At 41.8% G+C, this 27,992-nt stretch overlaps 1 protein-coding gene and 1 long non-coding RNA gene across 3 annotated transcripts in view; one reads left to right on the top strand and one right to left on the bottom strand.

Moving 5' to 3' along the window:
* The window catches only part of LOC141922965 (uncharacterized), a 69,456-nt gene extending 44,701 nt beyond the window's left edge, over positions 1–24,755 (bottom strand). The window contains exon 1 of the long non-coding RNA XR_012623147.1: positions 24,173–24,755. This is a non-coding gene — a long non-coding RNA (uncharacterized LOC141922965). The remainder of the gene's footprint in view (positions 1–24,172) is intronic.
* DAPP1 (dual adaptor of phosphotyrosine and 3-phosphoinositides 1) lies at positions 4,964–27,976 on the top strand. Of its 2 annotated transcripts, XM_074823166.1 has the most exons (9): positions 4,964–5,078; positions 12,991–13,113; positions 16,379–16,512; positions 20,735–20,865; positions 22,964–23,011; positions 23,251–23,313; positions 25,147–25,232; positions 25,811–25,898; positions 26,362–27,976. In XM_074823166.1, the coding sequence occupies exons 1-9, from the start codon at positions 5,017–5,019 to the stop codon at positions 26,410–26,412; spliced, it is 786 nt and encodes a 261-aa protein (XP_074679267.1). In that variant the 5' UTR covers positions 4,964–5,016; the 3' UTR covers positions 26,413–27,976. The 2 variants fall into 2 exon arrangements, with proteins under 2 accessions (XP_074679267.1, XP_074679268.1); XM_074823167.1 differs by lacking the exon at positions 23,251–23,313.
* The last annotated feature ends 16 nt before the right edge of the window (positions 27,977–27,992 follow it).

Below are 27,992 nucleotides of genomic sequence, written 5' to 3' on the forward strand. Positions count from 1 at the left end.
TACACCTTTAGTTACCGGGTAGTCACAGTGCACAGACTTGCCAGCCAGGCATGATGCTTCTTAGACAGAGAGCTGACCGCCAGCAGGTCACTTGGCTCAAGGCACCACATGGCCCAGAGAAAGAGCTGCCTGACTCCATTCATGCCCCTCATCCTGGCCTTTGGTGACAGGACCCGCTCTCCTCCACCTCCCCATGCGTGCTGCCACTAACAACCACTGAAACTCACATTTTCTCATTTAAAGATAATTCCTAGATGTTTGTGTTTATTTCTTGAGATTATCTTGGGGCTTGGCTGGACAGAAAAAGCATCTGCAACACACACCATCTGTTTAGAGAGAACAACATTGCTCTAAGGTGGGAAGTTTTAAAAAGATTTTGGCTGTGTCAGGAGACCTGAAAAACCCATTGAAGGCTTCAAGCACACGTGTGCATTAAACAATGGATTGAAAATGTTCCTAGAAAGTTTTCCATGTAGAACTGAAACTGGGAACGCGTAATCTTTACATCATTATCCATGTTATTAAATCTGTAAAAACCAAACCACGTGCAATAACACAGCTGTTCTAACTAGAGGGATTTAATCTCCCACTATCATCTCAAAGTATACATGCTCCAGCTCTTGATTATGTACACAGCAAGCAAGGACTAGAAAAATTAACAAGCATTGAGGGAAACTTCCTGTACTGATTTCCATGTCCCTGTTTAAGTTCAAAAATCAGAAAAAAATTCTCCTTTACTTACTGCTAAAGGGGTAGCTGAATTTCCTAGAGCTGAACAAACATGGGGAGAGAGTATTATGTGGTTAGAAATGCTATCTGTATTTGGTCCCAAAAGTCACATCTTTAAGAGTATAGGGAATGCTAGGTTTTTTTAACTAAGGGCAGAGTTAAGAGACTTAAAAAACTGAATTATTAAATAAATACCTCTGGGATCCCATATGCAATCACATTCACACATGACATGGCTGTGCCCATCCTACTTGGCAGGAAACTCGACAAAGGCTTGGGAGGACATGGCTGTTTCATCTCTTGCCATACCTAGGTGGAGATGTGGTCCTAATCCATGTCTGGGGCAACACAACTACTGTGATCTTGAAGTACAAGAGGCACTGCCCAGCCCAAACTGTAGGAGAAAATGGGGGAGGAACAACCCTTCCTTTTGCCCAACTTGTTTTCAAGCCTCTTTTCCCTAAGAACCTGGGTGACTTCACATTCATTTTCTCACCTCTGTTCCGTGTTTCCTATCTGAAGAGACTGCAGACAATGTAGGGTTAGCTGGCATGTTTTGAAAATGTATTGACCATAAAAATTGGGAACACAATAAATAAGCATGCCTCAGATGCCTCAAAATCTGCAGAGAAAACTTATTACTTTGCTGATATCCGGTATGTCAAGTGTTTTCCAACAAAAAAATTGTTTTCAATAAACACTCCAAGATAATCTGTGACATGTTCAGAAGGGAAGAATTGGGTTAACTGCAGAAGATATTAGCATGTATACTGTGTGTGAACACAGTGGAAGGATTTATGTAGTTGCTTTAGTGGGTTTCATGATATCCCATGGGATCATACCCGAGTGTAATAGGGATTAGATGTCTTGGACCCTGCAAAATTTTCAGATGCAAATACCTTAAAAGACATAAATTCATTATCAGCTCTGTGTTGTATAGGAAACCTGCACTCTGCAGGTGACCACCGTGCTCTACGGGAGACTGACTTTCTCCTGCTGACCACAGACTGAAGCTGTAGGAGCTGCTGAGGGCTCTCCATCTCAGTGCACCTGCAGTCGCTTCGTACCTGCTGCTGCTCCAAAGCCCATCCCACAGCTCCAAACCCACAATGAACTACAGCTCCATCCCAACCTGGCCCTCATCTCAATAGTGCTAACGATGGCTTTGTGATCTTTCTGTTCCTTTCAGTTTCATCTGGATGAAACCATTCCCTTTAGGGTTTGTTTGGGTGGTTCGTAGCTATCTATAATCTATTCTGATTACTAGAAGGTGAGGCGAAATGGTGAAAGGAAAGAAATTAAAGCTTCAATTCTTTCCTGCCAAGTTCTGTCAAGTAACTGGAGTTATTTAATTACACTCTTGTAGCAATCATGTCTTTTTACTAGCTTTATTAGTCACAGAGCTAAGCCAAATTCTCCTTTATTACATTAATATATCTTGAAACTCAGGCACAAAATTATACCTATCTGAAAAAAAAATTAAAACTTTCAAATAGTTTTAAGAAATTGCTCTGTAAAAACTTGAAAACCTAGAAGAACCGTCATGATCCTGGGACCTGACCACTTCCAGGACATATGCAATATCACCTTGCCCAGCGATCCCACAATTTCTGCCCAAACACAGGCATATCATCTCCAAAGGCGCTCTCCTAAAAGAAAGCACCTGCTGGTCTGAGAGACCAGGCAGCTGCAATGTAAAGCATTTACTGGAGTTTAAAATCTGCTGGTAATTACAGTGTTCTGTAATAACAAGGGATAATAAGGGATAATTACATATGGCGTTCCCCTCCCCATTTTGGTGGCCATAGTTTTCCTTCTGTTTGTTCATGACCTGAAGTTAAAACAATAGAGTTTGGGGGTTTTGGGTGTTTTTTTTCTTTTTTTTTTCCTTTTTTTTTTTTTTTTTTTTTTTTTAAATAAGATGGGGCAGCTATTCAAGCAAGACTTCAAGGTTTTGTTTGTTTGTTTGTTTGTTTAAATTAAATCACACTTTGGTTTATGATGACTACCAGATGTGAGGAGATGAGAAGAACACCAAACTATCCACTGATTTTCAAAAAGACACCTTATTCTGTTTCTTTCGGGAGTGCTTTGTGCTCAGCAGCGCTCTGGGCTGAGCAGCAAGCACTAGAGCACTACTGCTATCTACAGGTCTGCTCTGCGCAGTGCTCAAACCGGGCGCGAAACCAAGTCCTGTGACGGGGATGCTCGTGCTTGGGAAAGGGATCAAGACCCCGACACTAAAGTGTGTCGGCTTTTGGGAAATGCAAGCTGTCAATCTGTAACCTTTCTGTCATGTGGCTAACATATGTGAAAAACCCAAAATCAAGTGGATTTCATTAAAGGGAAGGCTGGTCCATGCTGCATGAGAGTACAACTTCTGCTTGATTTTTTTTTTTTTTTTTTCTTCTGTGAACAAAGAGGAAACATTGCACTCTCAGGTGCAGAGTAAGAGGAAGCATCTTCTCCCAGATGGGAACCCTCTCCCACCGCAACACACTGGTGCACAAAATGCGATGGGGCACAGAAGGGCTGGAAACCACCTTTGAGCCTGCAGTGCTGAACTTTTAAAACAATGTGTGATGTAATTAGAATTCATAAAAATTTAGTTGTGGCTCTTCATTGTTTGGAATTTACTTAATTTTTCTTTCTCTGCTTTTTTCCTCTGTAATCACTTTTCTGCCTCTTTCAATAACACAGAAAAACAAGATAACCTGGAATGGGTTCAGCACTGCTGAAGACAAAGCAGCTTTCAGAATAGGAGAACAATAATAAATAAATCTATCTGGCAAATACAAACAAACCGTGGTGGTGTCAAAAGCAGCTATTTAACCAAAGGTTGTGGATTTCAGGATCAGGTTACCAAAGACAGTATCAGATCACAAGTTTTCAATAAGGGATAGAGGAAGGGGCAAACTCATAAAGAAGAGAAAATATTTTTTTCTCTAATTAAAAAAATGTAATTTTTTCCTAATAGGGAAAAAAACCCCCAGTTTATTTGCAAAATTGGTATCTACAACTGAATGTTTGGCTGCCGAGGTGAACAGTCAAGTACAGGAGCAGAGCACCTTGCAGCCAGGGAAAGCACAATTAGAAGCTCAAACAGCAGGAGAATCTGATCTGACATATGGAAACTCTGTGAAGCTTTCACCATTCAGAAGTCTAGGAAAGCTCTTCTAAAACGGATTCCGTGAGACCCGCAGGAGCAGCAAGCTTTTAATGAACCTGTTCCAAGTGACTCTTATCTCCACACTGAGTGTGCTGTTTGTATGATTGCTTGTAAGAAAATAAGTAGCTGTTCCAGCCTCTTTAAATATCAGTTTTTCTGGAAAAAATTGATTTTCAGTACTAGATACCTGATGAAAACTTCAGTCTGTGTGACTGGAAAATAGCATTCTGCTGTTTATTTCTTTTTCTACGTTGAAACCCTGTCTTTTGGTCAAAGAAGTTTAGTGAAGAATTTGGCAGACCTATAATAATTACTACCCATGACGTACTGGGGAATACAAATAAACTAGTATGCAGCAAATCGTTTAAGCATTTGGAAGGACAGGCACCAGATAACGCTCAGAAATTTCTCATCCACAGAGCTCAGTCCTCCAATGCAACTTCATTCCCTGTTGGTAGTATGTTTTCAGCAATTATGTCCCTATTACTGTTTCTGAGAGGCAGTTTGACTCTTTAAAGTCTGCATGGAGACAGATGATGATAACCACAGAAATGGGGGTTGGGTGGGTACAGTATTTAACACCCGACACTTACAGAATAAATAGAGATTTCACCTTAATCCAGAAACCTCCACAGATTTCCTCACGAGTACTCTGGTGGACACAAAAGAGGTGAAGGGCATCCATTGCAAGAGAAAAATGAACGTACATGAAACACTTCAGAATATGGACTTCTGGCATGTACAGATTAAAGTAATTGGAAATATGAATTATTCTGGGAATAAGATATTTCCAGTATGGGAAAGACATGGGGCACACCGGGCACCGCCGGCTATGCTGGGGGCTCCGGCCACCCCTGCAGAGCGACCAGGCCCCGCTGACGGGGCGGGAGGGGCCCCGAAAAGCCCCGGGGCGGGGTCGCCTCCTCGCCGTCGGGGCCGGGGCGGGCCTCCCCGCGACGGGGCACTCCGCGGCGGCGAGGCGACACGGCACCGCACCCGCCCGGGGAGGTGCCTCCCCGCCGCCGCCCCGTCCGCGCACTTCCTCAGCGGCCCGCGGAGGCGGCGGCGGGTCGCCGTCGTCCGCCGGCGGGGCGGAGGCGGAGAGCCGCGGCGGGACGATGACCCAGCGCCGGGATCCGCGTCCCGCCGCGCCGCTGGACGAGGAGCTGGAGGCGCTGGGGTAAGCGGCGGTTGGGGGTCCCCGCGCGAAATGGCGGCCCCCACCCAACCGCGGGGGCGGCTGAGGGGCGCGGGGGTGCCCCCGCGAAATGGCGGCCGTCGGGTGGTGCCGGGCCGCCCGACGGGAGCTGGCAGGGTGGGGGCTGCTGGGTCTTGGTGCTGAATTTGGTAATGAAGGGAAGAATAAGATAACCCGGGGTTTGTTTTAACGAGCCGCTGAAGGGTGCCGCGCGTGGTGTGCAGCCCCTCAGAGAAGCCCAGCGCCTCGTCCCTGTGGCACGTTTGAGAGGGTGGCAGACTCCCGTCTACAGAGGATGCTTGGGTGCTGCAGATGAGTGAGAGAAATAAATAATAGTTAGAAAAACCAGAGTGCAGCCAGGCATTTCAGATATAGTGGAGAGTTAGAGGCAGGGAGCTACAACTTCGTGCGGAGAAGCTCCGTGACGTTGAAACCTCCTCCATCGGGAAGAGCCCAGGTTGTGCCGCGTTGCTTACCTGCGTGTCAAGGGAGCACCAAACCCAGAGCTTGTCCTCAGAGCTGCCCATCTTTCCCAGCTGCAGATCTGCACCATCCCTTCGGCCATCTCTTTGTAGCTTGGCCTGGGCCCTGGGCCCAGAGGGCAGCCATCCAGCCACCATGCTGGCCGCTCCTTGCTGGGCCCTGGGCAGCAGCAGGCTTCCCCAGGGCACCGCGGGAGCCACAGGTGGACGGTTCACAGACGTTATAAGGACATCCCCTCACTCAAAGGCAAAACCCAAGGAGCAAAAAGGAAGGCCAAAGGTTGTGACAGACATCGCTCCCTGTCTAGTGTGAGTCGCCCATTTTGTCTGCCAGTCAGTTTTGCTTTTTACAGGAGGAAGGCTTGGGTGAATTTTTCAGCAGCAGCATTGCCATGGGTGAGAAGAAACAGGCTGGAGGAGCAGCACAGGTGGGCACAGGGAGGCGAGGATCAGTGGCAGCAAAGCGAAGGGGAGACAAAGAAGAAAGGCCAGTGAAGATACTGACGAAGCAAGAAAGCTCTGGTATCACCTCTGTATTCAGAAAGAATAGATGAAAAAAAGTAAAGGTTTTTTGCCTCTTGAGTACTTATGGATAAGGACCAACTCATGTATTTTTGTGATTAATTTACTTAGTGAAGAAGTTGGAGTGCAACAAAAAGACTTGGAATTACTATCTCCACACTGTTGATAGTTTCCCATATTTAGAAGAACCTGTTAATGAAATGCCTGTTACTGAAACATCTAACAAATATGAGATGAAGTCACTTGCAGTGGTACACAGAGTAGCCATTATATCCTTTTCCTTTACATCTGTAAGATTGTGCTCATCCTAAAAAAGTATAGCCAGGAAAAAAAAAAAAAAAGAGTTGCAGCTGCTATGGGAAGCATGATTCCCCGTTACCAGACTGTATGGCCTGAGTTGATTTATGCCAGTAACCTGTGCTTGTAAATAGCCTTGCTGGTTGGCAAGGAGTTTGTCCTCACAAATGCTTTTGTAGAACTGCAGCCTGATGTGCTACCAGTGAGAAGGAAAGACTACAAATGAGAAGGCTACAAATAGGCATTTTTAAAGCTGTAGCATCTTTATTTTATTTCCACTTCAATGGAAAACCTAAACCTTTTACCCTACCACAAAATACTAAGCATCTCCTTCAGGGCAGTGTGTTGAGTTAAATGCACTAAAGGTGAATAAGCAACGCCAGGCAAAGGTTCCCTTAAACAAAGTCCTTTTTTTCAGCTAGTATTAAAGCTACTTTTTTTTTTCTTTTTTCCTAAAAAGAAGCCCTTGCACACCAAACATTCTGGTAGCATAGTCTAAAAGATCTCTTACTTTAAATACTTTTTCAGCTGTGAGAAGTAGGTGTGTCACTCTCCAGACCATAACATTAAGGTATCAACCACCACAAAGGTTTTTATGTCCTAAACTTAGACCTTGGTGATATCACAGTTCTGAGTTCCCCTTACACCCAACATAGTATCTACCACAACTGAGACCCAGTTCTGGTGAGGAATATGTGTCATTGCCATAATAAAGACCAACAAAGACAACAGTCATTCAGATGAGGAGCAACTCATCACATACCTTTGAGGGGGAATTTGAAGCAGGTTATTTTAGAGCTTCTGCTTTACTGTGCAAAACTCAAGTTGAAGAAGGTTTGAAGAAGTGTGAAATGAGAAGGGCTTTTTCTTTACTTTCAAGAAAAAGGAGATTGGGTACCACAATATCCTCATAGTTTACTAGGTCAGCTGGTCATCAAAATGGAAAGTTGACAGCAGTGTAGACTGGTATACAGCATAAAACCTTTCTGACTCTCTGCTAGGTTTGGAGGACCTGGTATTTGCTGGACTGTTCCAGATTAATGCTCCTGTAATTACACTGAGAATATTAGAGCTGGTGAGAGCAAGGCTGGAGGGAGGGAGAAAAAAATATAAATCAATATATACAAACCCCATCTTTATTTTACCCCTGCTCTAGAGGTATCCCATCTGCCACCAAAAAAAGATGAAGAAATAATATTTAACAATCCCAGTTATCATCAGGGACAATCACATTCACTGAAAGATTTAGATCAGCTGTTTATCAGATTGGATTTTTTTTTTTTTTGCAGAGCCTCAGTACTTGTAAAGATGGACTTTATGACCTTTTACATCACAACAAAAGAAAGTAAGAGTGATGTGTTTGGCCTTTTTTATTTTTATTTAAACTATTTCATTCAGTGTGAGGGAAGTGGTGGCTTACATTTATTTGGAGAGTTTGGGTGGTCAAACAATCAAGTTCAAAGTGCAAATTCAGATTAGTGTCAGCTTCATTGTCAAGGTGTTTATAGGTGGAACTAATGCCTAATGAAAATGAAGACCAAATCAGAGCATGTTGTTAAAAAAGTGTTAGCTCATTCATTAGCTTCTTCCCTAAATCCACAAAATATTTAAAATGAAACACTAAGGTTTGTCAAGAGAGACATAAGCATCTTGGCTTAAAGGAAAAGGAAACTGACATTGTGATTCTGCTTTAAAGGACTCTGGCTATTCCTGGAGTCAACCCTTTTCCCAATCGCATTTAATGCTGTTATGCTTAAAGGACAGCCTGCAGTGTGAGACTCCTGTAGCTGATCACTTATAATGTGAGTTTGGGGAATTCCACACTGCAGGTCACATTATTTGCGCAAGAGGTGAGAATGTGGAATATCTCGTCATCCGAGTAATGACAGGCTGGTCTGGTAACACTTCTTCCATCCCAGCATAGCATAGCTTTGGTGACACTGTTTGTCTTTTGGAGGTGAAGGGAACGGGGCAAGAGGAAACAAGTTTTTGTAACATTTTTCCTTTTGCAGTCCAAGCATTCTTTGTTATCCCTTGCAGCACAGATTTTGTGTTCCTCCAGCTCCAGGTTTGACAATACCAAGACAGATGGTATTTGGTAAGACTGAACTATACCCTTCATGCTTAGTTTTAGTGAGAGAAGAGAAATTAGACCACAGGCCTAGATCAGATGATGATAAAACTGGAAAATTGAGGAACTCATATGACTGGGACAGGGCAAATGGTCATAAGAATTTTTTTTCTTCATCTGTATTTCTGATGTAAAGAAGGGCAAAATTACAACAGCTAGAAAGCGGGTAAAAGAAATGGGTGAAAATCAGAACAAAAGCAGTTGAGAGAAGGGTGTGAGAAAATGGAAGTGAAAAGCAGAAGCTGAACTAGTGAAAGCCTACAGTTAGAAGACAAACTTTAAGGCTGGATGCACTGATGTTACTTCCTCATATTTCTATTTTTAAATTATTTTTCCTATGAAATGGCACCCTTGTATTCCAACGAAGTACTTTACATAGGTGTGTGATTAAGTGTTTCAGTGGGATGCATTGAAAGGATGTCTAATATATACCAATTTTGGTTGTATGCCATTTATAACTTATATCTTAGCATTCTCACCCTTTTGTATGTTCTCTAGAGCTCTGTCAACTCATGTGCCATTAAAAGCATTGCCAAAAGTTCATTTTTACTGACATGAGGTAGAGAGGGCCCTTCACAACTTTCAGATGATAGGTGATGCTTCTAGGTTTTGATATTAGGAAAAAAACTAAAATTAAAAAAAAACCCCAAGCCTTGACAGATCTGATCTGAAATCCAGCATGCAGAGAATAGAGGCTATTTTGAGGCTATTTTGTAGTAATTTTGGAGTACAGACACATGAAGAGCATTGCATCCAGCCAAAGGAGATAAGTCAGTGCTTTCCCCACTCACTGCATCAAGTAGTACAGTGTACTACTCCTTTAAACTAAGAATACGTCCTTGAAGCTAGCATATAATTTCAAAGTGTAAGAAAATTGTGGTAGAAGATTTTTTTTTCATACAAAAAAGGTGCAAAACCTGCCAAGATCTACCATCACAAAAAAACCACCTCAGGGTAAGTAACTGCTCTGAATAGTATTGAAGTCCTACTGAGAGCACATCTGGACCATCTCTCCCTAATGTGGATCTCTGTTCCCTTTCAGAGGTGGACGAGAGATGAATTAGATTTGATGCATTTCTGCTGGGCTCCTGCAGCTCAGGCAGCTGAGGTGCTGTCCACAGGGACAGTCACCCACTGAGGAGCATGAGCAGTATTGCACCTTCTGCAGTAGTAGAGGCCTGTGTGCTTATCTGAAGACACGCTTTCATGGGCCCAGCGGACTCTTCCACTCCAAAGAGGGGGAAGAATAGCATGGTCCTTCCACAACACGCACTGACAACACGAACATGCTTACATGTATGGGCTAAAGAGATTTAATGTAATTTAGGACAAGGTTAAAGTAACAAGAATGGATAAATGACAGCAATTATAAACTGAAACTGAGATTGCTAGTCAGATTGGCAATAAGGAACCCAAAAAAGGGGAGCATGCAGAATTTTTTTGTAGGAGAAATGAAATAATTAGAAAAGAAAAACTGCCCAGAAGTATGTGTGCATTTGAGACAGGAGGACGTGGAAGGCCAAGGGCACTCTGCAGAAGTGGCTCTGAAGCAGGGAAGGACTTTATCTTTCTTCTTGTATTTCTTCAGAGAAATCTGAATCAAGAACCCCAGGCTATTTCTACACTATCAGCAATTTTCAGTCTGACAAGTGTCAAAGGACAGGGCATGTTTCTGGATTTTTTTGTAGTGAATACAAGACACTGTAAGTTGGGTCAAATAAAGATGACTTTTGGAAGGACCTTCGGAAACAGCCCAATATGCAACTTTTGCACCATGGTTCAGAAAGAAAGAGTTAAGACAATTCAGCTTTTTGAAGCACTTGCTAGGGGTTTCAAACAGATGGGTGTTTGTAAAGCCTTTTGATTTCCTTAATTTCTTGTTTTAAGAATGTAAAAAGGTAGGTAAAGTATTATATTTTCTATCAACAGTTTCGTTCCCCACGTATCACTTGGAAGACAACCAAAACTTAAGCTAAAGGTGACTGCCCTTTACAGTGTCTTGCTGAATGAGCCACGTCTCCCACCTTGATTTACCTGCAAATTTTAAAGAACTGCCTTAAAGATTTTTTTCTAAATAAGATAAATAGAAGGGCTCCCCCTCTGACAAATACTTGAAGTCAACTGAAGTGTATCTAGTAGTGTCTAACCACAGGACTGGATTCTTTTTAGTCCTGTTTACTTGTGCTTGTGTCATCAGGCAGTCTGGATTGGGAGTGCACGCTATTTGCTGTTTTACCATGTTTGTGCAATTAGAACAAATTTTGAGTGACCATTTTCACAGTGGAATGTCCAAGTAACCTGACAGTTGTTACTGATTGACCCATCTGTGACAGTCAGGAGGAGAAAAAAAAAAAATAGTTACGTGTAACAGTCTCTTTAGCACCAAGATCTGTAGTATTGTCTCACGTCCACTTCTACTTTTTAAGCTGGGTAGAAGGAACACAGTAACATTTGGGGGATTTTTGTCTGAGAGAGCATATTTAGGCAAGAAGAGTGGTGCAACTTTGTCAGCAAAGATTTAAAACTGCTCTGTAAAACAACATTTTCCCAATTAAGTGCATGGTTTTTGGTTGGTTTATTTTTTTTGCATAGTGGTAAAATTTCATTAGTCACTGGCCTTTTATGTGTAAAGAGAGAGATTTAAACAACACTTATTAAACTTAAGTTACTTCTATTTTAAATTCTTAGTAAAAGGCTTTTCGGAAATAAGGTAACAGCGCACTTATGAGCAACCACAAACTGAATATGCCTCCTTTATGAAAATGATCACTTACAGATTTTCAAAATGTATGTTTCTTTTGCACAAAAGTGAGAGAAATAGTGTTATGAAATTCCCCCCAAAACACAGTGTTATCTTCTCAGCTGTAGGTCTGGCCAAGCGTGCATGCTGATATGATCCTCATCACATCGGGACAGATCTGACCTTTGACTGTTACTTAGGCAGTTAATCCCAAAGCGGATTTTGGCTAACAGGTGTTTCAGAGGATGACGCTTTGATCTTTAAATATTCATTATTTTATTCTACTGTGTAGATGGTCCACAGAGCACGTTCTAGAGCCAAAGCAGCAATACCCTGCCTGTATTGAGTTTCACATGGATCTTGTCTTCCACAGGGTTAACAGTCTGGAGTCTCTTACAAAGCAATTTATCAGCCAGCTGGCCTTTCAAATAGGCAGCCGTCTAAATTCAGACTTAAAACTTTGTGTGAGATGCCAAGTTTAGTGGCAAGTTGCAATGAACAGATAAGGAGAAAGAGTATACAATTACACATTTCAGTCTGAAGACTGCCATGATACAAATGCCGGAAAGTGCTGTGATCACACTTCTGCTTTCAGTCAAACTGTATTTCTCTGGCTGAAAGACTTTGACCCCAATACTGCAGGCAGACACAGTTTAAAGGAAGGGGAAGGAGACTCGGCACCACTGCGCATACAGAGAAGGGGAGAAGCTTGCTCCCTGCAGAGCTGTGCCCTGGGTGCAGTATCCCCGCCTCCTTCTGCACCAGAGGTTCTGGTGTGTGTGTATAACTATCATTAATATCTGCACATGGCATCTCTTAGAGGGTTGGCACTCCAGCCTTTTATAGCTGCAGCTCTTTTTTGCGTTTGGTCTCAGGATCATTTCTAATGAGATCCTTTTGAAAGAAATCAGGTGTTTCTGTTGTGAATCATTCTGGGTGGAAATGAAGCCATAAACATTTCATGATCTTCTTCGCAGGATTATTTTCTGTGGAATTTTTCATATAAAAAAATTAATGAAGTTAGTTTTAACTGAAGTTAAATGAAGAGGCATTTAGATGTTTTCCTGCATTGCTCAGACCACATACAGCCAAGCGGCAACAACAGCGAGATTTCCTAAATTTTCACTTTAAATTCTGTCAGTTAATTTTGGACCTTTCCTCTATTCCTTATTCCCAAAAGGTTATGCTTCAAGTGAAAATTTTAAGTGTAGTCAAATGTGTTTAACTGCAGATGTTAGTAGTGCAGATGAACTGAGTTGTGGGAAACGCAGAGTTTGGGAGCAGTTTAAGTGTTGCTTGTTCCCCCCAAAAGAGGAAGTGTACTAAAGCGTGTAGATACGTCAGGAAGTGCAGATTCTGAAAAAAGACAAAGGATCCTGCACACCCCCCCAAATTGCTTTCACCTTACCAGCATAGACCTGAGTAATTTGTTGCACATGCAAGTAGAATTTGCAGGGTTTTTTAAGATTGAGCAAACTCTCAGCTGCTTGTACACAACTTTTGTAGCTTACAAAAAATAAATAGTGCTTGTCAAGAGGAGGCTGCTGAAAGGGGCAGAGTTCTGTGTCACCTGTGTGTGCCTGCCAGAAGGATGGTAACTCAAAATTGTAACAGTGTTAGTTGCAGTCCTTCCTCTTTCTGTAACTCATCTGCATAAGGCAGCAGCAGCTGTCAAAGTTAAGAGCTGAATGAATGGTGCTTTAACCCCTTGTGTCTTCCCAGGTGGTATCATGATAACCTTACCCGACATGCAGCTGAAGCGCTGCTGCTTTCCAACGGGCAGGATGGAAGCTATCTCTTAAGGAAGAGTAACGAAAGGGAAGATTTGTATTCCCTCTCTGTAAGGTAGAGTATGGACAGAAGTGAATTTATCTAATGCCACACTGCTAGCAGTTTTAAAGTCTTTACTTACTCCCATGTTTGTTTGCATGTCTCATGCACTGAGATGACCTGCAGATTTTTTCTTATGGCATGAACTATTTTAATATATATTCCTAATGGAGTAATCCTGCTGAATGACATTTTGTTAGAAGAAAAAAAATAGTTGGATTGGATTTGAAAATTGGTCTCATCTTTCCAAACTATGAATTAATCTTACTGGCAAAAAAACATCATTCCATGGATTGGCTGTAGATTTTCGGTCTGCATAATAAAAATCTGTATGGCAGTTATAGGAGTTTGAGAAACAGCTGATGGGAGTAGAAGAGTTTTGTGATGAGGGTAGTAGTAAGTATACAAGTTAATAACTTCACCAGTTTCTGGATCACTGTATAGGAACCATCATCTCTGAGGAACGATCCAGTGTTTGACTGGATGGTTTTACTCTTCTGTTCTGGACTAAAATTCAGTCTTAGCCAGTCACAATCGGCTAGTGACTGATTTGAACAATGTTTCACAAGTGACAGATGTCAGGCCCTTGAATTCATCAGAACTACAGCAATTTACATCAGTTCAGGACACAGCCAATACAGAGCACAGGTAGCCTGGCCTGGGTACTTCACTACTGAATCACATTTAAAGAATCTCACAAGGAGCAGAGAAGCCACAGTATTTTTGAGGCAACATGGAAAAGGTACACATTAGACACACGAGGTAGTACCTGCATGTCAGCTGAGTGGAGGTAACCAACCTTAAATACATTTTTTAGCCTTTGGCAACGATATGATAGATTAAGCCTCTACAGTGAAATTTTAAGGTAGTGTACTCAAGCTCATTTCTGCCTCAAACTGAGCCTCTGACCAATTAGTGGCCACAGCTCAGCTGAATTGCAGTAACTTTTTAAGCTAAAGTCACTTTGATGAGTATAATGATGCTAGTTATTCACAACCCTCATAGATAGGAACACAGCATATGCCATTGAAATTGTGACTTTCTGCATATTCAGTACCAGGAGCTGTTATAATTTGGAAGTGTAGTCATTTGGAAACTGAGGAAAGTGCAATTTGCACATAGCCTGTTCCCCAGAGGTATAAAAGGCAAATATGAATTGCTTCACTCATCTCTGACAGAAGACCCAGGAGCAAGTGTGCCTATACATACACTGCTGAAATTATTACTGCTACAGACAGCCATTTATTCAGGGAACTTGGCGGGGTGCCCGACAGATCTGACGGTTATGTTACAAAATGAGTATTCAGAGTAGCAATGGCTGAATTGAGTGCAAGTCTTGGGAAAAAGAATAGTAGTATTTTTAAGTAATAGCTTTCCCTAAAAAAAGTAATTTTAAATGAATCATTGTCTGACTGGTTAATAGTTTTTTGCTTTAAAATGTAACTAAACACTATTTGAGGTAATCTACCTCAGACATTTTTTAAAAAAATATATCTTGAGGCTAGGTTTAAAGGGCACTCAGTAAACAATTTACTGTAATAAAATTTAAATAGCTGTTCTTTTAATAGGAGACAAAAGCTAAAGCGTTAATGAAAATAAAATTGCTGCTTTAACAAATTCTAGCCTCAGAAGACAAAGAAAAGTCTACTTCAGACCAATTCCAATCCCTTGTTCAGCTCTCCATGTAGGAACAAGAGTTACTTACTGCATTGCCGTGTGAACTGAATATCCCAGACTGGAGTTTGGTCTTTTATTCTCTTACATTAGTTTTTTGGTGGTACAGCTTGCTTGAAACACTAATTTTGATTTTAAAATGTTTTAATATTTTTGTACTGTTTAACTGTAAGTTTTCCTTTCAATTTTTTGACTTATATTAAAACTTAATAAGTAATTCCATTTTGTTCTGATACATTTTTGTAGAAAGGATAATTTTAGCAATTCTAGCTGTCATTTTCTTTCTCTCCTAAAATGTCTTCTGTAGCTTTTACTTTACTTTCTGCCTCTGCCTCACAAGGAACTTCAGTCATTATTATAGTTTGTTTTAAAAGGGAACAATGCTTAGACATCCCTTGAGGTTTCTATTGACAGCTCTTAGATCACATACTGCCTGAAATCCCTCCCCCCAGCCAAATTAGCTAACTTTTAAAAGGAACTAGGAAATAGAGTAGAAGTTGCTCTCATTGCAACATTGTATTTCTTGTGAAATTAAATGGAAAGATGAAAACCATGTCATTGCATCGGAGTCACAGCAGCTATTTGCTGTTGTACGGCACCTGCACTTGGCTGGCACGCGTGGTGTCTCAGCTGACTGTAGTGCAAAACATGCAGGAGGTCAACAGAGGCATGTTCTGCAATAGCATGAGTACTGTTCAAAGGTAAATCTTTGTTTAAATACCTGTTTGAAATTAATCTCCTGCAGAAGTGGCAATAAACAATGGAAAAGATGCTATACATCCCTTTCTTTGTATTTTCAGTATATTGGCTACATACATTTTTCTTGAGACAGAGTTTTCTCTGGACTATTTTGGATGGTTTTTCAGAAACAGAAGTAACTTTTTCACAGGAGAGATACTTGCACTAAGTGCTTCACTGACTTCTGAGGTCAAAATAATTGCCCGTCCAGGAAGTGTGGCCTTGCACACTTCTCTAAATACCATCAGCTTTCATAAACAAGTGCTATTACTTCCCCGACAAAGGACCCTGGTTCATATTTGACAGTGCCCACCATAAAGGAACCATTCTCCTGAGTACAGGGACAAAGCAGACAAATTCTAAAGCCTTAGGTATCTAAAGTTAGGTTATTAAATCCCTGTTTGGGTGCAAAAAGGAGACAGCCTATTTTTGAAAGAGAAACAGAAGACATTTTCAATGAGATTGGGATGTTACCTGAAAAGTAAGACATATACTGAGTAATACAGGTACACTGTGAAGACTAAAGCCTAGTAAGTGAAGGAGTATCATCCTGCTTAGACAGCGGGCTGAAAACCTCGTTTATAAGTCTTTTTACTGATTGCCAGAAGAATTAATTTGACTTGGCCTTTCTAGGCTTTCATCATCTCATATCTGTAAGCAGCAATTAGATTTTTCTTAATAAATTTGAATCTCAGATGTGTTGAGTATTAGTGAGGGACAATAATGGCAGTAGTATTACTGCTAGGACAATGATTTTCAGCCTGTAATCTGGGCCAGAATTCCTGTAGTGGAAGCCGCTATTTAAGGGTCATACATGCCAAATGGCTTTGGCATTTGTGCCTTGACAAATTTTCCTTTTTTATTTTAGGGGAAAAGATTCTGTGAAACACTTCCACGTTGAACATACAGGAACTTCATTCAAATTTGGATTTAATGAATTTTCTAGCCTGAAGGAATTAGTCATGCATTTTGCAAATCAGCCTTTAATTGGAAGCGAAACAGGTAAGGAGAGCCATGTGTTTGTATGAACACATTTGTAGTCATACTTCACACAGATCTGAGTAAAAGGAGCTTCTGATGTGTTACCAGGTAAATCTACTGCTGAAATGTTCCTTTTCAGAAATTCACGTCTGTATTAACCTCAAGTATCTAAGATGTTGCTCTTCAAAAACTCTTTTAAGTACTCTGAAGGCAAACTACATGTAAGCTTACTGAGCTTTCGCTAACCGCGGGGGCATAGCCTCCTTTTGATTTCTCAGAGAGAGAGGGAAGCATTTCAAAATAACCATGTACTGGGAGGAACAGAACCTTCTCAAGAAGGGCAAAACCAAAGCAGGGTGTTCAGTGGGAAGACACATGTTCACCTATGAAGCTGAAATCCCCCCATTAGAATAAATGGAAAAGGGGCTTGGAGTTGTTTAGCTCCACTATTCTTCATCCAAGGAAGAAGTCTACAGTGATACGTTCCTCTTTCCTGAAGGGAATGTGCCCTGTATTAACTCTCCCTTTCTGTCTGCAGCGGATCAGCCTGCTGATGCCATCTGCCATCACAATGATTTGTCTTGTTTTTATGAAAGAGAAAAGCACAGGCTTCTTTAGCAGCCAACGTGCTACCTGAGTTAAGAGTCAGAAGATTAAACTTGATTCCTACAAGCAAGTTGAACACCACCAGACCAGAATCCCTGGAGAAACAGATGCAGATTATCATAATGCCAGTTTTAGGTTTAGCTTCAAATGTAGGAGTTGAAGATGCGTCAGTATAAGTTAGTGCCAAAAACTTCAGCATCCTGTGTAAAAAGTGTATGCAAATAACTCAGAGTAGTACTAATTATATACGCAAGTGATCAGTTAAATAATAGTTGGCACATGCAATAGCTGTAATATGCCACGTGCTAAATATACACCAGTGCTCTCGTAACGCAAGCATTAAATTCAAGGGTTGCTTTGCAATTTCCTGGCCCTGCCCCCCCGAAAAATGCAGTGGTACACTCAATATGGCACTTGTGTCTTTCAAAGCATTCTCTTTTTAAGTTGCTTTTAAGAGTGTTTCAAACACAGAGTTCCTACATGTATCTTTTGTGCCAGTAAGCTGTTTTTCCTGTGAAATCTGATATGCACCCACAGGCCTAACACTGTAAAGATTTCAGTTGACATATAAAACTTGTATTTCTCCATTCCTTCCCTGCATATGTTAACAGACATTAGTAATCAGGGCATTGGTGTTATGTGATCTCTGTGGACAGAATCAACACTGTTGAATGATGGGCTCACTTGTTGCCTTAAAGCTCCCTAATCAGATTCTGCTGGCTCTGTGAAACCTCTTTAAGTTGGATGTGCTACAGAATAAGAAAAGCCATTTGAACATCCCATCAAGAAACCTTCCACCTTACCTTACCACGGGTAGCAGTAGGGAGGAAGAGACAGCACTGGGGCAGTGTTCCTTCAGATACAGGTGTCAAAGGTCTCCTGGTAACTAATTTATACCAAAGAGAGGATAGGGGCTCATCGGAGCCCACTCAAAGCCAAGTATCAGCATGGCAGAACAACCAGCCCAACACAGGGTCGCACAGCAGGTTGGCAGAAGGGCCAGCAATAGAGTCTGATTTCTTAGGCCACACTTCCCTTCAGTGAAAAGCAGCAAGTGACCTTTGGCTCAGGCACTAGTAGGAAGAAGTTGGACCAGTTTTTCTTATTCCTTGTTCAACTTGCAAACAAGTTTCTGTAGAAACAGTGTGAGAACAGGAATGAGAGAGTAAAGCAAGATGGCGTGATAACATTTTGCATCTCCTGCTTGCTTATGGACAGAGATGCATGAGGTAGAATATGTAATGGTTTCCACTATCTTCCATTTAAGTTTTGTTTCACTGGAGCTTGTTTTGTGTCCGAAGAGGCACACCAGACTCTCTTTGATCAGTACTTAAACACAGAGGCCTGCATCCCTGCAAACTGGTCTAAGGAGAACAGTGGTTCTTTCATACTAGACAGCTGCAGGTTTGTGCTTGAAGCCCAACAAACCTTGTCTTACTACGGCTTCATTTGCCCCTCCAAATTGCTACATGGACTCACATCTGTTTTTCTGCAGTGTAATGTGTACACTTCCTTCTGAAGTACAGATAATTAAAAGGAAATTTGGGTTACTGTGTTCTGTGAGATAGTTTATTGAACAGGCAAGCTGAATCTATTCAATAACAAGGTTTAAGCAATACATTTACCGTATTTCTATATTTTTATCTTTATTCAAGGTGTCAAGGTCAAGATGTTATTCTTACCCATTTGCTTGGTTTATCAGTTTTTACCTAAATTATTTTGAAAACATGAAAATGTTAAGTCATTACCCAGACAAAAAAGCCAAGGTCACTTGAAGCCAACATTTTCAGCAATGGGACTAAATTTCATTCTTCCTTAGAAATAGATATCATGCACAAACATGCAAGAAGAATCTTGCTACACGCAGCTTTTACTGATTCTTTTTGAATAGAATCATCCGGTAACTGTGCAAGTATCTTTTATGAAGGAAAAACATGGAGAACTTAGCAAAAAAACAAGTATTGTATAAAATGTTAAACTAGTTCTCCCAGTTCTGCAACAGGGCTCTCTATCCATGGTGTATAGATGATGGTACTCTGATTCTGCGCAAGAGCGTAAGAGTAGTTTCTGTAGACTGGTGATGGGCATGTTCTCAATTTCATTTTAAATGGTAAAGCGTTATTTTTCTGCAAGGCCAGAGAGAATTAAACTGATTTTGACTTTTTACCTACTGCAGGTTGAATATATCACATTTGCATACACCCCCTGTGCCTGCAAACAGATTTCAGCTGGTTACTTCAAATACAATTTTTCCACTTCCTTTTGTAGCCCTTCCCATTACATAATGTACTTTAAACTTTATTTCACTTTTAAATTACTCAGTCACCTGTAGGTTTCAAGTCCAAGTTCTTACCCATTCTAGCATCCCTCCTCTTTAAGAGCTAACAATAGCAGCATAAAATGCAAATGGAGCAGCATTTGGTATGCTGTGACATTGTTTTTAAAGAATAAGATTAGGTGGTATAGCAGTTAGTGTTTTAAGGAGGTTCTTCACTCTTGTGAATAGTGTAATAGATTCACTATTGAGAATGCAGCTTTTTGCAGAGAATGTGCAATAAACATGACCTTATTTGGAGAACAAAGAACGGCTATAATCAAAATGTTACTAACTGGAAGGAGCTATGGTAAAACAGTTAAAGGCGATGGTAATGCGGGCTTACTGTTAGGAAGTCTGTATCCGAAGCTCTGACAGATTAAGTGGTTTACACAGCAAGCAGTGGGTTGTTGGCAAAACCAGGAGGACCGTTACAGCCTCTTATCTAGTCTAGAATCCTGCCTACTCACCCAGCCTGTGCAGGAGGGGAATTTAATGTATCAAGTGATTCCCTGCAAGCAGTAGTAAGTGTAAAGGTTTTAAAAAGGTACCATATATTTACAACTTTTACAGTTGTGTGTAAACAGGTGTGATAATGTCTGTAGTTGCATCTTCATGGGTGCAGTGAAAGCGTAGGTCAGCATTTCAGCTGTAACTATGAAATCTGTGTTTCAGTTTGTTCTGTATTACCTAGTTACTCCCTGACTGGAAAAAAAGTTCAAGCCAGACAGGAGACACCTGCCTTTGGGGGTTGTCTGATGGCCCTGTTCTGTTGCTGTCTTAATTTTTCACCACTTACCATGCATTGCAGAAGGGGTTTAACTACCTACTGCTTAGAAGTAGCAAAGAGGTTTTTCACTTTTGTCTTCAGAGATGTAAGAACAAATCGTCTCCCACTGTAGCGATGATGGAATGGATTTAGGTACTGAGGACTCCAAGCAACACGACAGAGCCGAGGAAATGACACTGGGCAGGTGCCCCTCTGTGGTTTGCATGGGTGGATTTCTGTAGAAAATACCCTTCACAGAGTCTAAACTATTCAGATGATGCATGTTAGAAATATTTCTCTAGTTTTACCAGTATGGGAGAGTCATTTAAAGCATCTGATTGTTTTCTCATGTGGGTGTGGCCTGAGTCCTGCCCCCTTCCAAGGAAAACCCCTTACAGGAAGTGTCACACAGATTTTGGGGAGGTTATTAGCTCTTATGTCTTTTTAATTTTACGAAAAGGTAAAGTTAACCATTCCACAAACAGGCAGCTACTGCCAATTATTTTCTAAGACTGTCTTGCCAGATGACTTACTCCTGCTCTTTTTCTCTCCAGGAACCTTAATTGTCTTGAAGCATCCCTACCCACGGGAAGTGGAAGAACCTTCCATTTATGAGTCTGTCCGAGTTCACACAGCAATGCAGACGGGAAGGACAGAAAGTGATCTTGTTCCAAATGCTCCCTCAGTAAGTTGTGTTCTGGTGGGAGGGGTGCTTCTCCTGGCCTGAGTTTAGTATGATTGCTAGAGTGAGCTGTGGAATAACACCAGTAATTCCTCTCTTTGTGAGCTTGTAAATACAGGAAGCCTTTGCTGACCAAGGCAAAACAAACACAGACTTGCTAAGTACAGTCCCATGACAAATAAAGCCTTTTACAGTTGTCACTGAGACCTTCAATGTTGTCACTGGGAAAACATTGTCTGCAGCTGGCCTAGGTGAGTCTGACCATCCAAAGGAAGAATATGTGAAAGGTTTTCATTCTCCCATTATCTTCCTTTCAGAATGCCATCTTAGCAGTAACATTATCAGGAATTAAAAAAACAAACCAAAAAAGACTTCACCACACAAAACAAAACCAACACTTCTCACATCTTTCTGACAACGCTCATCAGGCTGTATGCAACAATACATGTGTCAGGTTGCACAGTAAGCCCTTGTTTGGCCAAACATCCTTTACAGCCAGTGAGAAGTCTCTCCCTCCCAAAAGGTGAAGAGAGGAATACATGAAGTAGCAAAACCAAGTAACAGCTACAGGATTTACTGCATTTTGTCTCACTCGGTGAATATGAGGATTAGATGACAAGAAACAGATAGTAGTCCTGGCAGACATAAACTACTTATTATTTTTGCAGTCTTCTTTCTTTGTTAGAATTATTTTGCCCAGTTGGCAATATACAGCCTCCTTCCTAACTGGAAGGAAGGAAAGAGCATCTCTGACTTTCTAAGTCAGTTAAAAAGGGACCTTTTGAAAAAAATATTCAAAGATGTGCAAGACAGGCAGGGATGAATTTGGAAAAGGAAACTCCCGACTGAAGCGCTGTACAACCTAGTTAATAAGAGTATCTATATCCTGAAAGGTACGTTACTCAGAAGCGGGTTTTGGCATTTTCACACTTGGATTTTATTATTTTAGAATCACCTTGTTCTAAAGCAGGAAGACAGCTTGCTGTATTCTGACAGACTTAAACACAAAATAGAGCAATATGACAGAAGAGCCTCCACCCTTTCAGCCCTAGTAATTTTGAGCAAAGTAAAAAGCTGCGTCATGTTAAAAACTACGTCATGTTAAAAGCTGTACCTTACTGGTGTGAGAAACAAGAGAACATACTCATTTAGGCACCTGCTCTGAGACTCACTTGGACAGTAATTAGAGGCTTTAAATCCCTAGTTAGTCATACCTAAGTGAGACAGGTGGTTTCTCCAGAACAGTATTGCTCTGTATTGAGAGGAAAATATTTTTCTCAAAAAAATATAGTATCTAATTAAAAGAGGAAGAGTTAGCATTAATACAGGTTAACTGAGTTGATAAAAGAACCACTTCTGCTGTCTCACAACCAACCCTTCATGGCTGAGTTCCACTTTAACCTCCAGAGAAACTTGCCTTCCACATACAACCAATAAAAAGGCATTATTTTTTCCAGAGCAAGTAGTAATTAACTTCGCAAGAATTTGGTTTTCAGCAGTCTGCAGTCTCACAGCTAAGTCCCTACACAGAGTTTCAGTATCGAAGAAGTCATAAAGTCCCAGCATCACTCATGGTGGCAGAGAAACTGTTCAAAAAACGATTTTTCAATAAGCACATTGAATGTAAAAAGTTTTTTCTCTCAAGCATGTGACTGTTTGAGAGAAGAGAACGCTTAAGTAAAACAACACTTTCTTCACCGCTTGCATTTCAAGAGCAGTTTCTGTGGATAATTCCACTGTCAGGTAAACCCCAGGTGCTTCTGGTTACATGTACAGAGGCAACCATCTAACTTTACTAAATAAACCATAACTGCAACTATTTTGCTGCATTCGGTTGAGAAGATACAGGCCAGAAGCTTGCTGAGGGAAGCACAGTCTAAGAGTTTGCCTTTAGAGCCAGCGCAGGTCCGTGTTTACCCTGGTGATGGATCCAGCTGTGTGAGGGGAGCACAGGTGAGTGAGGACAGGGCAAGTGGCCACAGGAAGTTTCCACAAGAACAGGCTGCTCTTCCATCTTTTGGATGTAGGCAAAGAGGAGGATGTGGGAAATAGAAGCAGAGCTCAGTCTCTAACCCCCATCTCTTTCCTTGTTACTTTGCAGCTTGGTACAAAAGAAGGATATTTGATAAAACAAGGCAAAATAGTCAAGGTAAGGAAAACTCTTACTCCTTGCTTCCACTCTGCAATCACCCACAGAAGCTAGAGACAATGGGGAGCTGAAACAGCTCCACCTGCATTCCCCTGCAGAGAGGAACAGTTTGTGTTTTGAGCAACAACAAAGCACAACTGTAAACCAGAGCAATTCAACAGCTTTAAAGGTTTTGCTTTCCTAAGAAACATTACACTAAATTCTCATAAGACAATTACCATCGGTTCTTGATCTTTCAGAATTGGAAGACAAGGTGGTTTACACTGCATAGGAATGAACTTAAGTATTTCAAAGACCAGACAGTAAGTAGCAAACACCAGTTCTGCTCTTTAAACCTCTAGAGAGGCAGCTGCAGCCTCCTCATACCTCTGGCTTCTTGCATCTGTATCACAGCTTCCCAAGCTAAAGTTTCCCATACTGTCAGGGGGGTCAGACCTTTCAAATAAAGTCAGAGTTTTGCTGATGACTTCAACCAAGAGAAAGTAAGTTTTGCAGCTGGAAGACGTTTACTGTGCTTTGTCAGTCTTAACTACTAGATAGAGTTGTTGTTTACGGTGCATTTTTTGGTTGCTTTGTTCAGTGAATTTTAAGCTACCAGTACAACATAGCTTTTATTGGTAGCTTTGCCACACAGCCTAACAGACAGAGGTGCTATTAAAATATTTCTGCAAATACTAGTAGTATATTTTGCATTCCTTGATTTCATCCTTTTGTTTCCAGTGGTCTCACAGTATACATAGCAAACCATTCATTTAAAAATGTCTTCCTTCCTAGCACTCTGAGGCAGGTTAACCTGCTGCATCTGGGACAAACTGTGTCCTTACAGTTGCTGTTCCATTTCTACCTTAAACTGAGTCAAAATAAGAAGTACCTCTAGAGTTTCTTCACCATTACAATACCTCCAGTTCAGGTTCCTTCAGGAACACAGCCAACCTGTTTACCTCCTCACCTGCCAAACCCTATTTCAAGCATCTAACGCATTTTAATGCAATAGCAGACACAACTGCCCTCTCTCACCAAACATTACCATTTATAAACGGTTATGCGTTTATGGGACCTTCCGTCAGTTTTCATTTCAGTTCAAGCCAACATGAATGAAGTTTCCAGGATAACATTTCAAAGGGCAGCACTCCAAACATTTGAGTAGCATTTGTGACTTACCAGGTGAGAAGGCGTCTTTGTCAGGAGTATGGCCTCCTCCCGGGCAGCAACTCTGGCATCTCCTGGCACTCCCATTGCTGCTGTGGGGGCACAGATACCTACAGGTGAGCAACATGCTGCTGGCCCTGGGGCAGTATTTGCTAGCACACCTCAGCAGGAGGGGATTTCTTCTAGCATAGCGTGTAACTAACACCCACTGAACCAGAGGAGAACGTAAGGAGAGGTGAGAAAGAACAGACACTTCTGTACACCTGATGAAGGACCATGGGAAGAGCTAAGGGTGTTTGGGCAGAGAGCAAGCTGTTTTGCTTTATCTGCCTCTTCTGAGGTGCTTCACAGTGTGAGGCCAAAACAAATGAAAGAACTCCAACACCTAGGGAGAATGAAACTCTTAAGGGAGATGGGTTGTAGTTACACACAGTCTGTTCCCCTACACCTGAGCCTGTCCCAAGAAACTTGAGACACACTCACACAGCCAGACTTATCACTTCTGCTGCAAGCACTACTTTAGCTTTGCTTCTACATTTCTCCCTACCCAGCTTCATCCTTTTAAAGCACTTAGGAATTAATTAAATCTCCAACAGCTGGCTAGGCCTGATAAGACCTATAACCATCCCCTTGTCTCAGTAAACCTTAGCTAGAAGTGATATTAGATTTGCTGCTGTATCATTTATGTTATAATGCATCATACAAACCCTCAGCAGTCTGCCTCCAGCTCAAACTTGCCTGCAGTAGAGATCTCTTCTGTCTTTCTGGATCTGAACTGACCTGTTTTTTTTTTTTTATATTCAGCTCAATTCATATTATGTTAGCACTGATGTTATGCTTGCTAGTTTGGGTTCATGGTGTTACAGGTATTGTACTTATGCCTGGAAAAACCTAGCGTGCCTGTAAAGGTCTAGATGCAGTGAAGATGAACCAAGCTATTCTTCTGTTTTCATGTGTTCCCATTTTAAATCCATTTTATTTTCAAGGCCACAGAACCAATTCGGGCACTGGACTTAACTGAATGTTCAGCCGTGCAATTTGACTATTCCCAGGAAAGAGTCAATTGTTTCTGGTAAGTTGCTGTTCTTTCTCCACCTTGCTGGGAAGGTCAAAATAGCCAGGGAAGTGTGAAACGTAACCACTGGGTACTTCTGAAAGCTCCCCTGCTGGCTGTGATGCTGCTCTTCCTTTAACTCACAAGTCTTTCTGTCAGCTAACCTCTGTCAGTCCTTTATGGCTTTGCCAAACTGCCGCTGGCAAAAGGTTTTTTTCTTGGCAAGGAGGAAGGGTGTAGGCCTATGTGTAGCAGGCATTTCTTTTCCTAATTCTGTAAGCATGTATAATCATCACCTAGGCCTATGGAGCTTAGGTACAGTCCAGTTCCCAGTTCAGACATTGCTACAGGTCACACAGTAACTGCTTCTGTGCCCAAATGTGGGTCTTTACCCTTAAGGGTCTGGGGCAGCGTCTTCCCCGAGCTGCAAATGACTGTAAACCATTCTTGGCTAACCTCCCTCCTGGTGGCTGAATAGGAGCACGGCCTCCCTGCCCTGCTCTGTTTAAACAACTGTTGGTGCAGGCCAGCTGGGTTCAGTTTTAGGAAGAAGTACCAGTTCTAGCAATTTAAGAAATAGTTTTGTTTATTTACAGTTTAGTGTTCCCACTAAGGACATACTACCTGTGTGCGAAAACTGGAATAGAAGCTGACGAGTGGATTAAAATACTGCGATGGAAACTGGTAAGATGATGTGCAGTGTTAATGGCAGTACGCCTCAGGCAGCAGTACCCTTGGTGCCGCCATCACAAACCCCCCAGCATTGCAGCACCCAGGTGCAACAGTTCTCAGTATCTGCAAGAAGGGAGTACTTGTTCTGGCTTCCAGGCCAACTAGACTGGAATATGTAATTTTTTGCATAATGTATATACCTGCAAACCCACTTTAGCATGTTTGGGATGTGCTTTTAACACGTGTACTCATTAGGAAGAAGAAACTACTTCCATCTTGAGGGATGTTGTTGTGTAGATAGTAAACAATATGGAGCATTGGCACAGACCATGTGTTGGGTTACAAAGGAAGCAATGAGAAGACAATGTAAAGGCTTGAAAGCATTTACTTCCTTAGAAATACCAGTATTTGGGTTGGTTGTACTTGCCCACATCCACATGCATGCAAACAGTAATGGATTGTCTTTCTGTTCCAGTCGCAAATACGGAAGCAACTGGAGCAACGTAACTCCACCCTCAGTTCCTAGCTGCACCTCTGGTACTTCTGCTCCATTGGCAGGGGTCGCCTCTTTGCCAGGGGAAGGCATCGCTTACAAGAGGACAGTTTTGCACGTCTCCACTACTCACAGTGGGCACGCCTGTGCGTGTACACCCGCACGCAGAGGCTTGCATCCAGCTCTGCACACAAAGGATTTGTACAGCTGAGTGCTCTCGGGCTGTTGAGTCGCGTGTGGAGAGGGCTGCAAAATCAGAGTGTTGGTTTGATAGACACGGTGTATGCCTCTAATGCACTTCATTCAGACACCTGTTAACTAATCACAGTAGTCACTGTTTAAAACTTCTGTGGTTATTCAGAGCACTCTCGATAATTTATTGCAAGCTCCATCACAACTAACCATTAGCAGCGCATTCTGTAACCTTGAGCCTGTTATTTAAAACCACTCCTTCCTGGAAACATTAAATATTTCTTTCATATTACCTGTTTAGGCTCTAAACCAAAAGAAAAATGACAGAGGTAATTACATTTTTGTAAATAGTATCTACATTACAATCCAGAGAATATTTCAAGGCCCTTTTCAAGGTGATGGGATGAGTAACAGTTCTGGTCAAATACGGTTTTGTAGGGTTTAGATTTATACTGTAGTGATGGCTACAAGTGAACATTTGTTTCAAACAGCATCTCTAGGTGATGGTGAGCAGCACGCAAGCGTGCTTGTTTCCAAAGTAGGATTGTGAGAAAGGGGCAGCTGGTTCCCGGCGCATATGACCGAGCTGCCGCAGGACCCTGCGGGTGGGCAACGGGGCTCTGCAGAAAGCTTTGCCTGGGGCAGCCTCCAGCGTTGCTGGCAGCACCACGCATTGGGCCCTGTACAGTTTCCTTTGAAAATGGGCTGGTTTTGTGATTTTTTCCTTACGCAGAGAACTCAAAATGAGGTTTTGCCCAGAACTGTATTTAGAATTAAGCATTGCTTGCTTTGTATTAAATGAAAAGCACCATGTACACTAAAAATATGAATTTGAAAGAATACATTTTCTACATAACCTGATGTAAATGTCCATCTATATTTTGGAAGACTCATACATGTTTAACAGCGCTGTGGCTTGCTACAGAGTTGAGAAGCGGAAGCCCAGTACTTTGGTGCTGTAGCCAACATAGAGGTTACATTTTGAAGTAAGGTTTGACACACTGGAGGGTCCCAAGACCAGCTCGGCCCGACCTCATGGCTGACCCAGCTGCAAGACCCCCCAGCAATCCTGCTCCTCCTGCAGGGGTGGGGAAAGAGGGGGGACCCCCATCTCCCTGCATAACAGTCAAGTTTCTGCTGAAGCAGCATATGCAAACCTCTCCCACTACACAAATGCCGCAGCACAGGGCTTAGTATTGCTCACACAGCAGGTCAGTGTTCAGTAGATGCCTTTACTGGGAGAAGACTGAAGACAAGGCGGGGAAAAATGTAGTGGAAGAAGAAAATGTAGATTTGAACATAGGAATAGCATTTTATTTCAACTTCAGAAAAATCAAAATATTTGTAAATATTTTTATACAGACTGTTTTCTGAATAAAATGTCATTATAAAACTACCAAAAGGTCTTCTGTATTCCTGTA

Source organism: Strix aluco, chromosome 4, assembly GCF_031877795.1.
Source record: "Strix aluco isolate bStrAlu1 chromosome 4, bStrAlu1.hap1, whole genome shotgun sequence".
Classification (NCBI taxonomy): domain Eukaryota; kingdom Metazoa; phylum Chordata; class Aves; order Strigiformes; family Strigidae; genus Strix; species Strix aluco.

What these genes read in the sequence shown, in the direction of transcription:
- DAPP1 (XM_074823166.1), top strand. Translation starts at nt 5,017, where the DNA reads ATGACCCAGCGCCGGGATCCGCGTCCCGCCGCGCCGCTGGACGAGGAG. An exon ending in GAGGAGCTGGAGGCGCTGGG is followed by an intron (nt 5,079 to 12,990) that starts GTAAGCGGCGGT and finishes GTGTCTTCCCAG; the next exon opens with GTGGTATCATGATAACCTTA. An exon ending in GAAAGAGTCAATTGTTTCTG is followed by an intron (nt 25,233 to 25,810) that starts GTAAGTTGCTGT and finishes GTTTATTTACAG; the next exon opens with TTTAGTGTTCCCACTAAGGA.